This window comes from Brienomyrus brachyistius, chromosome 8 (genome assembly GCF_023856365.1).
Source record: "Brienomyrus brachyistius isolate T26 chromosome 8, BBRACH_0.4, whole genome shotgun sequence".
Taxonomy (NCBI): domain Eukaryota; kingdom Metazoa; phylum Chordata; class Actinopteri; order Osteoglossiformes; family Mormyridae; genus Brienomyrus; species Brienomyrus brachyistius.
In genome coordinates this window covers 5022216-5038992 of record NC_064540.1, presented here as the reverse complement: position 1 = coordinate 5038992, position 16777 = coordinate 5022216, and the positions used below count along the sequence as shown (strand labels likewise).

At 46.2% G+C, this 16777-nt stretch overlaps 2 protein-coding genes across 5 annotated transcripts; both read left to right on the top strand.

The window, feature by feature from the left end:
* The first annotated feature begins 1382 nt into the window (after positions 1 to 1382).
* LOC125747440 (odorant receptor 131-2-like) lies at positions 1383 to 16743 on the top strand. 4 transcript variants are annotated; one of them, XM_049022677.1, is made up of 2 exons: positions 1383 to 1422; positions 1686 to 2775. In XM_049022677.1, exon 2 carries the CDS (start codon positions 1711 to 1713, stop codon positions 2647 to 2649), a length of 939 nt encoding a protein of 312 aa, XP_048878634.1. In that variant the 5' UTR covers positions 1383 to 1422; positions 1686 to 1710; the 3' UTR covers positions 2650 to 2775. The 4 variants fall into 4 exon arrangements, with proteins under 4 accessions (XP_048878634.1, XP_048878636.1, XP_048878637.1 ...); XM_049022679.1 differs by lacking the exon at positions 1686 to 2775 and adding an exon at positions 15417 to 16743 and having other exon boundaries at positions 1386 to 1422; XM_049022680.1 differs by lacking the exons at positions 1383 to 1422; positions 1686 to 2775 and adding exons at positions 15034 to 15243; positions 15424 to 16743.
* On the top strand, positions 8932 to 10822 carry LOC125747438 (odorant receptor 131-2-like). Its single transcript, XM_049022676.1, has 2 exons — positions 8932 to 9127; positions 9403 to 10822. Exon 2 carries the CDS (start codon positions 9428 to 9430, stop codon positions 10364 to 10366), a length of 939 nt encoding a protein of 312 aa, XP_048878633.1. The 5' UTR covers positions 8932 to 9127; positions 9403 to 9427; the 3' UTR covers positions 10367 to 10822.
* Positions 16744 to 16777: the final 34 nt, after the last annotated feature.

Sequence of the window (16777 nt, the reverse complement as noted above, 5' to 3'; positions counted from 1 at the left end):
TGGTGCTATTCAGGGGGCGGTTCTGCGGGGGGGGGGCAGTGCCCCGTGACAACATGCATGCTCCCCGTGGCCCCTCTAAACAGATATATGGCTTGGGTCAAAAATAAATGTATTATCCATCCATCCACTCTCCAAACCACTTATCCTACTGGGTCGCGGGGGGTCCGGAGCCTATCCCGGAAGCAATGGGCATGAGGCAGGGGACAACCCAAGACGGGGGGCCGGCCCATCGCAGGGCACACTCACACACCATTCACTCGCACATGCACACCTACGGGCAATTTAGCAACTCCAATTAGCCTCAGCATGTTTTTCGACTGTGGGGGGAAACCGGAGTACCCGGAGGAAACCCCACGACGACATGGGGAGAACATGCAAACTCCACACACATGTAACCCAGGTGGAGACTCGAACCCGGGTCCCAGAGGTGTGAGGCGACAGTGCTAACCACTGCACCACCATGCCGCCCCTATTATAGTTATTATTATTATTATTATTGTTATTATTATTCTTATTATTTATGTATATGGGGTAAAACTTTATGTGCTGGGTAGAGGCAAAATACAAATTTAAGGACATTTTCTTGACGGATCCTTAAAGTTCATGGACAGCAAGTTAATAACAGAAAAAAATTATCAAGCTTGTGAAAGCAACACAGTCTAAGCAAGAAAGAACTACAAAACAATGCATAAATATCTTTTTGGTTTTCAAGATTGTCTTTTGGGGGCGGCATGGTGGTGCAGTGGTTATCACTGTTTCCTCACACCTCTGGGACCCGGGTTCGAGTCTCCGTCTGGGATACGTGTGTGGAGTTTGCATGTTCTCCCCATGTCATCGTGGGGTTTCCCCCGGGTACTCCGGTTTCCCCCCACAGTCCAAAAACATGCAGAGACTAATTGAAGTTGCTAAATGGCCTGTAGGTGTGCATGTGTGAATGAATGGTGTGTGAGTGTGCCCTGCGATGGGCTGGCCCCCCATCCTGGGTTGTTCCCTACCTCGTGCCCATTGCTTCCGGGATAGGCTCCGGACCCCCCGCGACCCAATAAGATAAGTGGTTTGGAAAATGGATGGATGGAAGATTGCCTTTGGCTTCTTAATGCCGCCAATCTAGTGTAAGTAATACTTAAACTGAGGGCCTCAAACTGCATGTTCTGCACATGTGTAACTCACTGTGTGTAGAGGTCACCGTGTAAAGGTCACGGTGCTCAGAGCTGATACCGCAGTAAGCCTGCTCCTTAGTGCTGTTCTTTATCCTGCGCTCCAGTGATAGTGTTGACTGTACATTTTAGCTTCTGGTCATGGGACTGAGCACGCATGTGTCAAAGCAATCCCGAGATACCACATGTACTGTATAAATTCCCCTCAAAAACCACAAGCTAGTCACTGTCTTCAGGTAACTTTCATTCTGTCTTTGAATTACTGGTGAGATGAGCTCCATTCCTTATTTTATTGTAACTGCACTGTACTAAAATGTTATTGAAGTGAAATATCTATTTTTCTGGCATTAAACTATGCCATTATTGTATTTTTTATATTTCTACTCAGTTCATAATGTAATAAGGTTATGTGCATGCAAAGAACTGGTGTAATTACTGATGTTATTATTATTATTATTATATTTAGTCAGAAGAAAAGGACAAAGACTTTGAGAACAGTTTGTATGTTCTTCTCTTCCCGTGTGTCAGAGAGCAGGTGCCTGGGCCCGATGAAATGAACTTCTCAGTCGACACAAACACGTCCATCGTCCTGCTGAAGGAGTCTTTCAAAACAGCGCTGACCAAGAACATCATCGTTGTGGCGCTCTCCATCATCATCAGCTACATCAACGGGGTCATGGTCCACACCTTCCTAAGACACGAGATCTTAAACGAGGACCCGCGATACATGCTCTTCATCCACATGGTGCTTAACGACATAATACAGCTGATGATTGCAGTCACGCTTCACGTTCTCAGCTATGTGTTCTACGCCATCAACGTGTCCTTCTGCTGCCTCCTGCTGATGATCGCCATCTTCTGCACCCAGAGCACTCCTCTGTATTTAGCCAGTATGGCTATCGAATGCTACATCGCCGTCTGTTACCCCTTACGACACGCCCAGATCTGCACTGTCAGAAGAACCTATGTCCTTCTTGCCCTCATCTACACATTGGTTGCCCTCCCTGCTCTGCCAGATCTCATACTTCTACTGGCTTTAGATCCTCTGAATTTCTTCCGCTCCACAGTTGTCTGTGTCCGTGAGACTGTCTTCCGACATCCCATTTTACAGCAGAAGAAGGATATTACAGACATGGTGTTCCTGGTGTTTGTTTGGTTTATCCTGATCTTCTCATACCTGAGGATCCTCATGGCAGCGAAGGCAGCAAAGTCAGACAGTCAAAAGGCTCGGAACACTATCATCCTGCATGCTGTGCAGCTTTTGATGTCAATGCTGACTTACTTAGCTCCAGTAATTTATAATTCCCTGCTGTACATGTTCCCTAAGTACTTTGTAGAGGTGAGATTCACAGCCTACCTGATAGTTCAGATTTTGCCAAGATTTCTCAGTCCATTTATCTATGGTGTTAGAGACCAAACTTTCCGTAAGTATCTAAAGAAATACTTTTGTAACATAACTGTCCATAATAGAAATGTATCCATGTCAATTTGAATTAATCGTGCCACCTGCGAAAGTTCTGCCCTGATTTCTGTTGTGTCAGCAGGGACACCCCAGGTCTCATTTGTATTTACCATTAATTCCGCTTGCCTGCAGGTAGAATATTCAGTTTGCTGAAAGTAAATCTTCCATAACTTTAGCAGTGATTTAGTATGACTTGTTTTTCAGAAGCTACTATTTAGAATGACAGCTCTGTGACATACGCCATATGTATAAATAAATAAAGGTCATTAATTTCTTCAATTTAATGGCACCAAGACCCTTTTGTATTTAATTTATTTAACCTAAATTTTTATCCAAAGCAAGATATTTTGTTTAGAGAAAGCAAGGCCGCTCAGTTAGGGGCTTGCAAAGATGAACTGAGTCTCCCAAGCCTGGGATTTGAATTTGCAACCTACCGATCACATGCACAGAATCGTAACCCACTGAGCCACACAACACCCCTCTTTACTCTGTAGGCAGTTACAATAATGAGATAGCTGCTGAAATCTGACTGGATGTGCTAGTGAATCTTAAACTAAGTATCTGTGGTTTGGCTTCTTGGATTGCTTGAATATTCACTAGTTTTGCGCTTGCAGACCAAAGAACTGTTTATATTGATTAATTCTAGGATTGGAGCTGGGAAATCTGATCGTGGATCAGCACAGGAGCTTGCTGGTTTTAAAATGCTTACATTTCCAACTCTGCCTCACGACCCTTTCAGAACTCCACCCACGGGTTCAGAATCGCTGCACTAGAGGACACACATGCACCCACCAATCCATCATGCTTACATTTTATATATTTAGCAGAATCTTTTGTCCAAAGTGACACACAAGTGAAGGTTCAGCCAGTAAAATAACCATTTCATTTTATAAGTCCCATAAATGATTTATTAATAATTTCTTTGTACTGGGAGCATTTTTTATTTTGCTGAAGAACAAGAATCGTCTTTACAGATGTGTAGGAAAACATTTTTTATTAGTTTTATATTTTATCATATGTATTTTTCTGCTTTTGCTTATGAAAAATATAACATCCCATAGGTTGAGATACTGCTTCAAGACTCCCAATTAATAATAAACATAAAGGAGAAAGTTACAGTGCTTACAGTGCTTACAGTGCTGATTCTGATTTGATGAAGCGCAAATACAAGCAAAACAAAAAAATATGACAAGCAAAAAAATCTTAAATTCAATTTTATTCTCTCCCATGGCAAACTGAAAAAAAGAGAATTAATTGGTTCGCTTATGAATATATGTCGCGTTATTCGTGATCCCACCCACTAACTAACCTACTCCTGAGCCTCAGGCAATACAACAGTTATTAACACACAAGACGACCTCACTGAATATACGAGGGAAGCAGAATATCAACCACCACAACGGAGGGGGAGGACATGCCCTACATGCACACCCCTCCCACTGAGTACACCCCTACAGAATTAACACTCCCAAATTACCATGGGAGGGATCACGCTACACATCAAGTGAGTACAAACAACACATCAGAGCAATCTAACTTACACATACAAATATACCATACCTCCCAAACCTTGTAGATTAGTATCAAAGCACACACTCAGCTACAGACGGTCGATAGTAGCTACGGAGCCTCACACGCCCCCTTAACGGAAGCTTCCCCCACCACTTTCCCCACACAAAATTAATGAGTAAAACTTAGTACTGGTTAGCAGAAGATGCCAGCTTTCCGAGATCCCAGTCAATGCCCAACTGCAGGCTCCGTAAACCGTGGCTTGAAACTTCACTTGGGATTTACAATACAACCAGGACTCCCGGAACGATTGTGCTTGGGAACACAGACGATCTTGATGTTGCTTCCCCGTCCGGCTGCTGGCACCTTATCCTCCACTGGCAGGACATGGCAAATGCCTGTCCGATTTCCAACACCTCCGCCTCCGAAGGTAGCAGCACACCCGCAACCTTGTCCACAAGCTTATTCCACCCCCTTGTCCGCAGCCTCTCACGAGCACTTGTCCACCAGTCTCATCCCATGCCCCATGTGCAGTCGGGTCCCCTCCATCTCCTCTGAACCCCACCTAGCTTATAATAAAGCACAGCCTATCCCCGCCCAGCACCTATTACTAGTCTGTAAATTAGCAATCAGGAAAGGGAGATTATGAATTAACAATCAGACCATGACAAACAGAAAAAAACATATCCAATGACAATCCAACTGACAGCAGCCCGCCAGCTTAAACAGTCCCTCGATATCCCTAAATCAACACGACATTTCCCACCCACCCTTCCGACCATAACTAATGTCCACACCTAACTGGGGGAACCCCAATATTACTCCTAGAAGAATGTCTTGGCCCAACCAAAGATCCCAATCCTTCCTCATCCCCCACATCTGACTCCAGCCCCCCTTAGGAGGGCCCAGCCTTGGGTTCACCATCCCCAAATCCCCAACTTGAACCGGGGACACTGGCTGCTCGCTACCATGGCCAAACCGAATGGGCCAAAACCCTACCTCACTCTTCCGGTCCGACCCCCTTGAGCCTTCCCCCAGGTTTTGAACATCCCAACTCCCAGGGCAGGCACGCAAAATATTTCGATGAAGAGTGTGAACAGGCTCCTCCCTCCCTTCCGGGCGCACAACATACACTGGCTGCTCAGGGTCAGGCCGGGAAACAACAACCCAGGGCTCGGGACCACAAAAGGGCGGGCCCCAAGTTTCCCCGGGCCCGCCTCCGAAAGTTCCTACACAACACCCACTCCCCAGGCATCAGAGGACATGTCATCGCTCACCGATTATAACGCCGCTGATCCCACTCCTGCCGACGCTGGCTACACCCCAACACCTGCTTATAAGCGACCAACAACCGTCTCTGATGATCCTTCACCCACTCGTCCTTAGGGTCCTGGGGTTCAGGCGGAGAAATTCCCAGGGCCACATCAAACCGGCAATCGAGCATGCCACCCAAACAGGACATAGAAGGGAGTCAGACCAGTGGAGCTATGAGGAATGTTGTTATAAGCCTGTAACAAATATGGCAGCCGTTCAGCCCACTGTACCTGTCCCTCCTGGTCCAAGGTGTTCCATAAACTAAGAAGGGTTTTACCGTTCACATGCCCCATTGCCCTGCGGATGATATGGGGTAGTGCGGCTCTTAGTACACCCATACAACTGACAAAGCTCCCGCACCACTTCAGATTGAAAATCACCAGCCTGATCAGACAATATACGTTCTGGACACCCGAAAACTTGGATCACGTTCCTCCAAAGAGCCTTCACTGTAGTCTGAGCCGACTAGTCCTTAGTCGGGACGGCTACCGCATACCGAGAAAAGAGATCAGTAATAACCAGAATATATGGATGAGAATCATTCACTCGCCCCAACAACAAATAATCATTTGCCAAAATTTCAAACGACTCATAACGACTCACCACAGGATGAAGAGGAGCCTTCTCTTCCGGCCCGACCCGGCCCGGCCCAACACACACTGCCGGCACTCAGCCTCCCAGCGCCATAAATCCCCTACCATTCCTTTCCAGAAGTCCCAACCCCTAAGGGCCTATACCATCCGTTGCCCTCGAGCATGACCTAGGGCCTGATGATAGGAGAACCACACCTTATGCCACTCCAGAACGGGTACAACCACTGGAGACAAAAGTTGCCCGGTAGCTGGATCCTGACTCTGCCGCCTCAGGGCCCCTCCTACACAAACACAACCATTCCCATTCCCCCAAAACCCGCCTTCCATCAGATGTAAGGGTCTGGGGATCCACTGACTGGGCCACCTCTCTTCCCTTCCATTGCCATAACTTCACCAAATCCGGATCCCTCTCTTGAATGCTTAGCCAATCAACTTCTAACCCATCCATCTCCACAACCCTCCCTGCACCCACCCCAATAGGTGGTTCGCAGGGGACTGGCTCCACTTCAACCAAACTATTACTAGCCTCTGTCGGCACCTGAGACAAAGCATGAGCATTCTGATTTGTCATTCCAGGCCTGTAATGTATCTGGAAATCAAAACTGGCCAGCTGTGCCACCCATCTCTGCTCCATTGCACCCAAAGTAGCGGTATGAAGGTGGGTCAAAGGCCGAGTATCTGTATACACCTCAAACGTCATTTCTCCGTAACAGCCCATTGCAGAGCAAGAAGTTCCAATTTAAAGGAGCTATAGTTCTTATCATTCTACTCAGTTGGGTAAAGACTACAACTAGCGTAAGCAATCACATGCTCCTTCCCCTCCTGCACCTGAGCCAACATGGCCCCCAAGCCTTGGAAACTAGCATCGGTGTATAACCGAAAGGGCGCTGTAAAATCTGCATACGCTAAAACAGGAGCCTGGGTAAGTGCTCTTTTTAAGGCATCAAAGGCAACTTGACAAGCAGAGGTCCAAATAATACTGGCCTTTTTTGTGCCTCCCGAGCCTTGCAGTAAGCTGTTCAGTGGCCTAACCACCTTAGAGAACCCGGGATAAACCGGCGATAATAACCCACAAACCCCAGAAAGGAACGTACCTCCCTCACAGTTGTGGGAATGGGCCACTGCACTACTGCTTTCTTCCCCGGGTCCACCGCCACTCCCTGTTGGCTTATTTTATGGCCCAAGTACTCCCCCTCCCGTTGGAACAACTTTCATTTCTGCAGATGTAACTTCAAGCCATGGTGCCCCAAACGTTAAAAAACCTGCCCCCCCAAACACCTCTGCATCAGGTGCTGGAAGGTAGCAGGTGCATTACAAAGACCAAACGGCATCCGATTCCACTGATAGAGGCCCATGGGTGTTGTAAAGGCAGTCTTCTTATCCTGGGGATGAACTTCCACCTGCCAGTAGCCACTGGCTAAATCCAGCATAGAGTACCACATCGCCCTCCTCATCCCTGCCAAGGATTCTTTACTACGAGGGAGAGGGAAGGCATCCTTATGCGTGACCGCATTGAGCTTGCGGTAATCCACACAAAAACGCCAACTACCATCCTTCTTCCTCACAAGGACCACTGGGCCTCACCAAGGACTGGAACTCTCCATCACCACCCCGCTGGCCAACATTCCCTGCAGCAGGGTCCGTACATGTAGCTCTAAATACAAGCTTGGGGGACCTGGCTGGTAACGCTCCCACACTGGAGGGGCATCACCTGTTGGAATGGAATGCAACACAACACTGGTCCGCCAATAATCTTCTTCATAGGCTACAAAGATGTGCGTCCATCTATGAAGCAGGTTCGTCAATTGCCTCTGTTGATCCCCAGTCAACCCCTCTCCTTGCAGGGACAAGGCTGGATGGTCCCCTGTCTGTTCAACACTAACCGGCCGTATATCCATTTCTACCTCCTGCTCCCCTTTATTCTGGAGGACCAGCTACTTCGCAGACTCGACGATCTCGACGTCGCTCCCCCGTCTGGCCGCTGGCACCCTATCCTCCGCTGGCAGGACACAGCAACCTCCAGTTCGATCTCTAATAATTCCACCTCCGAAGGTATTAGCACACCCACAGCCTTGTCCACCAGTCTCATCCCACTCCCTGTGTGCAGTCGGGTCCCCTCCATCTCCTCTGGACCCCACCTAGTTTATAATCATAGTTTATAATTTATAAGCAAAGCCTATCCCCGCCCAGCACCTATTACTAGTCTGTAAATTTGCAATCAGGATGACCATGACAAACTGAAAAATCATATCGAATGACAATCCAACTAACGGCACCCCGCCTGCTTAAACAGTCCTTCGAAATCCCGAAATCAGCACGAAATGTACTGGAGTTCTTCATTTTTTTTTTAAATTAAATGCAAATGTGAAATATATAAATGAAGAACACATAAACATATCTCTTATTGTCTGGCTTAGTATGGAGCTAAATCAGCACCAATAGCTTTGCTAATCTGATTGAACACCAAAATATTGTAGCATAATTTCCATTAAGTCATCAGTGGTCTTACATGCAACTGTGTGTTTTTTACACAGTGCCCCCATCACCATATTTTTGCAAATCACTGTCAGGGTGTAAGCAGAATCCAGGGACTTGAGACAGTGGTTGCAGTGTAAACAACACATTTTTTTTACTAGTGCATTAACCACAACCTGGCAGGGGAAGGTGAAGGCGGGGTCTCTGCCACCAGAAGGAGCAGGGCAGCATTACGGTGTGGAAGCAGCCAGGGGGCAGTAGGAGCCCTTGGTGTGCCTCTATCTGCCAGCGGTTGAACTCGGTCAGTTCAGGTGGGCCTCTAACTGCATGTTCTGCACATGTGTAACTCACTGTGTGTAGAGGTCACCGTGTAAAGGTCACGGTGCTCAGAGCTGATACCGCAGTAAACCTGCTGCTCCTTAGTGCTGTTCTTTATCCTGCCCTCCAGTGGCGCTCCAGTGATAGTGTTGAGTGTACATTTTAACTTCTGGTCATGGGACTGAGCACGCATGTGTCAAAGCAATCCCGAGATACCACATGTACTGTATAAATTCCCCTCAAGAACTACTAGCTAGTCATTGTCTTCAGGTAACTTTCATTCTGTCTTTGAATTACTGGTGAGATGAGCTCCATTCCTTATTTTATTGTAACTGCACTGTACTAAAATGTTATTGAAGTGAAATTTCTATATTTCTGGCATTAAACTATGTCATTATTGTATTTTTAATATTTCTACTCGGTTGACAATGTAATAAGCTTATGTGCATGCAAAGAACTGGTGTTACTGATATTATTATTATTATTATTATTATTATTATTATTATATTTAGTCAGAAGAAAAGGACAAAGACTTTGAGAACAGTTTGTATGTTCTTCTCTTCCCGTGTGTCAGAGAGCAGGTGCCTGGGCCCGATGAAATGAACTTCTCAGTCGACACAAACACGTCCATCGTCCTGCTGAAGGAGTCTTTCAAAACAGCGCTGACCAAGAACATCATCGTTGTGGCGCTCTCCATCATCATCAGCTACATCAACGGTGTCATGGTCCACACCTTCCTAAGACACGAGATTTTAAACGAGGACCCGCGATACATGCTCTTCATCCACATGGTGCTTAACGACATAATACAGCTGATGATTGCAGTCATGCTTCACGTCTTCAGCTATGTGTTCTACGCCATCAACGTGTCCTTCTGCTGCCTCCTGCTGATGATCGTCATCTTCTGCACCCAGAGCACTCCTCTGTATTTAGCCAGTATGGCTATCGAGTGCTACATCGCCGTCTGTTACCCATTACGACATACCCAGATCTGCACCGTCAGAAGAACTCACATCCTCTTTGCCCTCATCTACACATTGGTTGCCCTCCCTGCTCTACCAGACATCATAGTTATACTGGCTATAGAACCGCTAAATTTCTTCCACTCCACAGCTCTCTGCCTGCGTGAGACTGTCCTTCGATATCCTATTTTGCAGCAGAAAAAGGATATTACAAACACGATGTACCTGGTGTTTGTTTGGTTTATCCTGATTTTCTCATACCTGAGGATCCTCATAGCAGCGAAGGCAGCAAAGTCAGACAGTCAAAAGGCTCGGAACACTATCATCCTGCATGCTGTGCAGCTTTTGATGTCAATGCTGACTTACTTAGAGCCAGTAATTTATAATCTCCTGCTGTACATGTTCCCTAAGTACATTCTAGAAGTGAGATTCACAACCTACCTGATAGTTCAGATTTTGCCAAGATTTCTCAGTCCATTTATCTATGGTGTTAGAGACCAAACGTTCCGTAAGTATCTAAAGAAATACTTTTGTAACACAACTGTCCATAATAGAAATGTATCCATGTCAATTTGAATTAATCGTGCCACCTGCCAAAGTTCTGCCCTGATTTCTGTTGTGTCAGCAGGGACACCTCAGGTCTCATTTGTATTTACCATTAATTCCGCTTGCCTGCAGGTAGAATATTCAGTTTGCTGAAAGTAAATCTTCCATAATCATGGTAACTTTGGCAGTGTTTTAGTATGACTTGTTTTTCAGAAACTACTATTTAGAATGACAGCTCTGTGACATTCACCATATGTATAAATAAATAAAGGTCATTAATTTCTTAAATTTAATGGCACCAAGACCCTTTTGTATTTTATTTATTTAACAGAAATTTTTATCCAAAGCAAGATATTTTGTTTAGAGAAAGCAAGGCCGCTCAGTTAGGGGCTCGCAAAGATGAACTGAGTCTCCCAAGCCTGGGATTTGAATTTGCAACCTACCGATCACATGCACAGAATCGTAACCCACTGAGACACACAACACCCCCCCTTTACTCTGTAGGCAGTTACAATAATGAGATAGCTGCTGAAATCTGACTGGATGTGCTAGTGAATCTTAAACTAAGTATCTGTGGTTTGGCTTCTTGGATTGCTTGAATATTCACTAGTTTTGCGCTTGCAGACCAAAGAACTGTTTATATTGATTAATTCTAGGATTGGAGCTGGGAAATCTGATCGTGGATCAGCACAGGAGCTTGCTGGCTTTAAAATGCTTACATTTCCAACTCTGCCTCGCGACCCTTTCAGAACTCCACCCACGGGTTGAGAATCGCTGCACTATAGGACACACGTGCACCCACCAATCCGTCATGCTAACATTTTACATATTTAGCAGAATCTTTTCTCCAAAGTGACACACAACTGAAGGTTCAGCCAGTAAAAAAACCATTTTATTTTAGCTAAATAAGTCCCATAAATGATTTAGTAATAACTTCTTTGTACTGGGAGCATTTTTTATTTTGCTGAAGAACAAGAATCGTCTTTACAGATGTGTAGGAAATTTTTTTTTATTAGTTTTATATTTTATCATATGTATTTTTCTGCTTTTGCTTATGAAAAATAAAACATGCCATAGGTTGAGATACTGCTTCGAGACTCCCAATTAATAATAAACACAAAGGAGAAAGTTACAGTGCTTACAGTGCTTATAGTGCTGATTCCGATTTGATGAAGTGCAAATACTAGCAAAACAAAAAAATATGACAAACAAAAAAATCTTAAATTCAATTTTATTCTCTCCCATGGCAAACTGAAAAAAAGAGAATTAATTGGTTCGCTTATGAATATATGTCGCGATCCCACCCACTAACTAACCTACTCCTGAGCCTCAGGCAATACAACAGTTATTAACACACAAGACGACCTCACTGAATATACGAGGGAAGCAGAATATCAACCACCACAACGGAGGGGGAGGACATGCCCTACATGCACACCCCTCCCACTGAGTACACCCCTACAGAATTAACACTCCCAAATTACCATGGGAGGGATCACGCTACACAGCAAGTGAGTACAAACAACACATCAAAGCAATCTAACTTACACATGCAAATATACCACACCTCCCAAACCTTGTAGATTAGTATCAAAGCACACACTCGGGTACAGACGGTCGACAGTAGCTACGGAGCCTCACACGCCCCCTTAACGGAAGCTTCCCCCGCCCCTTTCCCCACATAGAATTAATGAGTAAAACTTCGTACTGGTCAGCAGAAGATCCCAGCTTTCCGAGATCAGGAATAACCAGAATATATGGATAAGAATCATTCACTCGCCCCAACAACAAATAATCCATCGCCAAAATTTCAAACGACTCATAACGACTCACCACAGGTTGAAGAGGAGCCTTCTCTTCCGGCCCGGCCCGGCCCGGCCCAACACACACTGCCGGCACTCAGCCTCCCGGCGCCGTAAATCCCCTACCATTCCTTTCCAGAAGACCCAACCCCTAAGGGCCTATACCATCCGTTGCCCTCGAGCATGACCTAGGGCCTGATGATAGGAGAACCACACCTTATGCCACTCCAGAACGGGTACAACCACTGGAGACAAAAGTTGCCCGGTAGCTGGATCCTGACTCTGCCGCCTCAGGGCCCCTCCTACACAAACACAACCATTCCCATTCCCCCAAAACCCGCCTTCCATCAGATGTAAGGGTCTGGGGATCCACTGACTGGGCCACCTCTCTTCCCTTCCATTGCCATAACTTCACCAAATCCGGATCCCTCTCTTGAATGCTTAGCCAATCAACTTCTAACCCATCCATCTCCACAACCCTCCCTGCACCCACCCCAATAGGTGGTTCGCAGGGGACTGGCTCCACTTCAACCAAACTATTACTAGCCTCTGTTGGCACCCGAGACAAAGCATGAGCATTCTGATTTGTCATTCCAGGCCTGTAATGTATCTGGAAATCAAAACTGGCCAGCTGTGCCACCCATCTCTGCTCCATTGCACCCAAAGTAGCGGTATGAAGGTGAGTCGAAGGCCGAGTATCTGTATACACCTCAAACGTTACCCCCCACAGATAATATTTAAATTTCTCCGTAACAGCCCATTGCAGAGCAAGAAGTTCCAATTTAAAGGAGCTATAGTTCTTATCATTCCACTCAGCTGGGTAAAGACTACGACTAGCGTAAGCAATCACACGCTCCTTCCCCTCCTGCACCTGAGCCAACATGGCCCCCAAGCCTTGGAAACTAGCATCGGTGTATAACCGAAAGGGCGCTGTAAAATCTGCATACGCTAAAACAGGAGCCTGGGTAAGTGCTCTTTTTAAGGCATCAAAAGCAACTTGACAAGCAGAGGTCCAAATAATACTGGCCTTTTTTGTGCCTCCCGAGCCTTGCAGTAAGCTGTTCAGTGGCCCAACCACCTTAGAGAACCCGGGACAAACCGCCGATAATAACCCACAAACCCCAGGAAGCAACGTACCTCCCTCACAGTTGTGGGAATGGGCCACTGCACTACTGCTTTCTTCCCTGGGTCCACCGCCACTCCCTGTTGGCTCATTTTATGGCCCAAGTACTCCCCCTCCCGTTGGAACAACTTTCATTTCTGCAGATGTAACTTCAAGCCATGGTGCCCCAAACGTTAAAAACCTGCCCCCCCAAACACCTCTGCATCAGGCGCTGGAAGGTAGCAGGTGCATTACAAAGACCAAACGGCATCCGATCCCACTGATAGAGGCCCATGGGTGTCGTGAAGGCAGTCTTCTTATCCTGGGGATGAACTTCCACCTGCCAGTAGCCACTGGCTAAATCCAGCATAGAGTACCACATCGCCCTCCTCATCCCTGCCAAGGATTCTTCACTACGAGGGAGAGGGAAGGCATCCTTATGCGTGACCGCATTGAGCTTGCGGTAATCCACACAAAAACGCCAACTACCATCCTTCTTCCTCACAAGGACCACTGGGCCTCACCAAGGACTGGAACTCTCCGTCACCACCCCGCTGGCCAACATTCCCTGCAGCAGGGTCCGTACATGTAGCTCTAAATACAAGCTTGGGGGACCTGGCCTGTAACGCTCCCGCGTCACCTGTTGGAATGGAATGCAACACAGCACTGGTCCGCCAATAATCTTCTTCATTGGCCACAAAGATGTGCGTCCATCTATGAAGCAGGTTCATCAATTGCCTCTGTTGATCCCCAGTCAACCCCTCTCCTTGCAGGGACAAGGCTGGATGGTCCCCTGTCTGTTCAACACTAACCGGCCGTATATCCATTTCTACCTCCTGCTTCCCTTTATACTGGAGGACCAGCTACTTCGCAGACTCGACGATCTCGACGTCGCTCCCCCGTCCGGCCGCTGGCACCCTATCCTCCGCTGGCAGGACACAGCAACCTCCAGTTCGATCTCTAATAATTCTGCCTCCGAAGGTATTAGCACACCCACAGCCTTGTCCACCAGTCTCATCCCACTCCCCGTGTGCAATTGGGTCCCCTCCATCTCCTCTGGACCCCACCTAGTTTATAATAAAGCAAAACCTATCCCCGCCCAGCACCTATTACTAGTCTGTAAATTTGCAATCAGGATGACCATGACAAACTGAAAAATCATATCGAATGACAATCCAACTAACGGCACCCCGCCTGCTTAAACAGTCCTTCGAAATCCCTAAATCAGCACGAAATGTACTGGAGTTCTTCATTTTTTTTTTAATTAAATGCAAATGTTAAATATATAAATGAAGAACACATAAACATATCTCTTATTGTCTGGCTTAGTATGGAGCTAAATCAGCACCAATAGCTTTGCTAATCTGATTGAACACCAAAATATTGTAGCATAATTTCCATTAAGTCATCAGTGGTCTTACATGCAAATGTGTATTTTTTACACAGTGCCCCCATCACCATATGTTTGCAAATCACTGTCAGGGTGTAAGCAGAATCCAGGTACTTGAGACAGTGGTTGCAGTGTAAACAACACATTTTTTTTATTACTGCATAACCACAACCCGGCAGGGGAAGGTGAAGGCGGGGTCTCTGCCACCAGAAGGAGCAGGGCAGCATTACGGTGTGGAAGCAGCCAGGGGGCAGTAGGAGCCCTTGGTGTGCCTCTGTCTGCCAGCGGTTGAACTCGGTCAGTTCAGGTGGGCCTCTAACTGCATGTTCTGCACATGTGTAACTCACTGTGTGTAGAGGTCACCGTGTAAAGGTCACGGTGCTCAGAGCTGATACCGCAGTAAACCTGCTGCTCCTTAGTGCTGTTCTTTATCCTGCCCTCCAGTGGCGCTCCAGTGATAGTGTTGAGTGTACATTTTAACTTCTGGTCATGGGACTGAGCACGCATGTGTCAAAGCAATCCCGAGATACCACATGTACTGTATAAATTCCCCTCAAGAACTACTAGCTAGTCATTGTCTTCAGGTAACTTTCATTCTGTCTTTGAATTACTGGTCAGATGAGCTCCATTCCTTATTTTATTGTAACTACACTCTACTGAAATAGAGAACTGGTGTAATTACTGATATTATTATTATTATTATTATTACTATTATTATATTTAGTCAGAAGAAAAGGACAAAGACATTAAGAACAGTTTGTATGTTCTTCTCTTTCCATGTGTCAGAGAACAGGTGCCTGGGCCCGATGAAATGAACTTCTCAGTCGACACAAACACGTCCATCGTCCTGCTGAAGGAGTCTTTCAAAACAGCGCTGACCAAGAACATCATCGTTGTGGCGCTCTCCATCATCATCAGCTACATCAACGGTGTCATGGTCCACACCTTCCTAAGACACGAGATCTTAAATGAGGACCCGCGATACATGCTCTTCATCCACATGGTGCTTAACGACATAATACAGCTGATGATTGCAGTCACACTTTACGTTCTCAGCTATGTGTTCTACGCCATCAACGTGTCCTTCTGCTGCCTCCTGCTGATGATCGTCATCTTCTGCACCCAGAGCACTCCTCTGTATTTAGCCAGTATGGCTATCGAATGCTACATCGCCGTCTGTTACCCCTTACGACACGCCCAGATCTGCACTGTCAGAAGAACCTATGTCCTTATTGCCCTCATCTGCACATTGGGTGCCCTTCCTGCTCTGCCAGACATCATAGTTCTACTGGCTATAGATCCTCTGAATTTCTTCCGCTCCACAGTTGTCTGTATCCGTGAGACTGTCTTCCGACATCCCATTTTACAGCAGAAGAAGGATATTACAGACATGGTGTACCTGGTCTTTGTTTGGTGTATCCTGATCTTCTCATACCTGAGGATCCTCATGGCAGCGAAGGCAGCAAAGTCAGACAGTCAAAAGGCTCGGAACACTATCATCCTGCATGCTGTGCAGCTTATGATGTCAATGCTGACCTACTTAGCCACAGCAATTAATAACGCCCTGCTGTACATGTTCCCTAAGTACATTATAGAGGTGAGATTCACAACCTACCTGATAGTTCAGATTTTGCCAAGATTTTTCAGTCCAATTATCTATGGTGTTAGAGACCAAACTTTCCGTAAGTATCTAAGGAAATACTTTTGTAGCATTGACTGTCCATAATCAGGATGTATCCATGTCAATACAAATTAATCCTGCCAATGTTCAGCCATGATTTCTGATGTGTCAGCAGGGACACTTCATATCGCTTGCTAGCAGGTAGAATATTCAGTTTGTTAAAAGTAAATCTTCCATAATCATGGAAACTTTGGCAGTGTTTTTGTCATGACCTGCTCGTACCATCCTCCTGGGTGCCACGCCCCCCTCATTACCTCATGGGAATTCCTGATTGTTGTCAGCTGTTCTGCATTTCCATCCCTGAGTCATGTGTATTTAGTCTGCGTTCAAGTCAGTTTACCCAAGTCCGATCATTGTTGTGTACTGAAGTGTTCTCCATGTTTATGTGCTTAGCCCGCATTAAATCCCATTTTGGGACTTCTATCTCCCTGACTCTGAGTCCTTGCTCCTGACTCGCTCTCCCTGC

Excerpts from the sequence above, each read along its gene's own strand:
- LOC125747440 (XM_049022677.1), top strand. The coding sequence starts at position 1,711 with ATGAACTTCTCAGTCGACACAAACACGTCCATCGTCCTGCTGAAGGAG.
- LOC125747438 (XM_049022676.1), top strand. The coding sequence starts at position 9,428 with ATGAACTTCTCAGTCGACACAAACACGTCCATCGTCCTGCTGAAGGAG.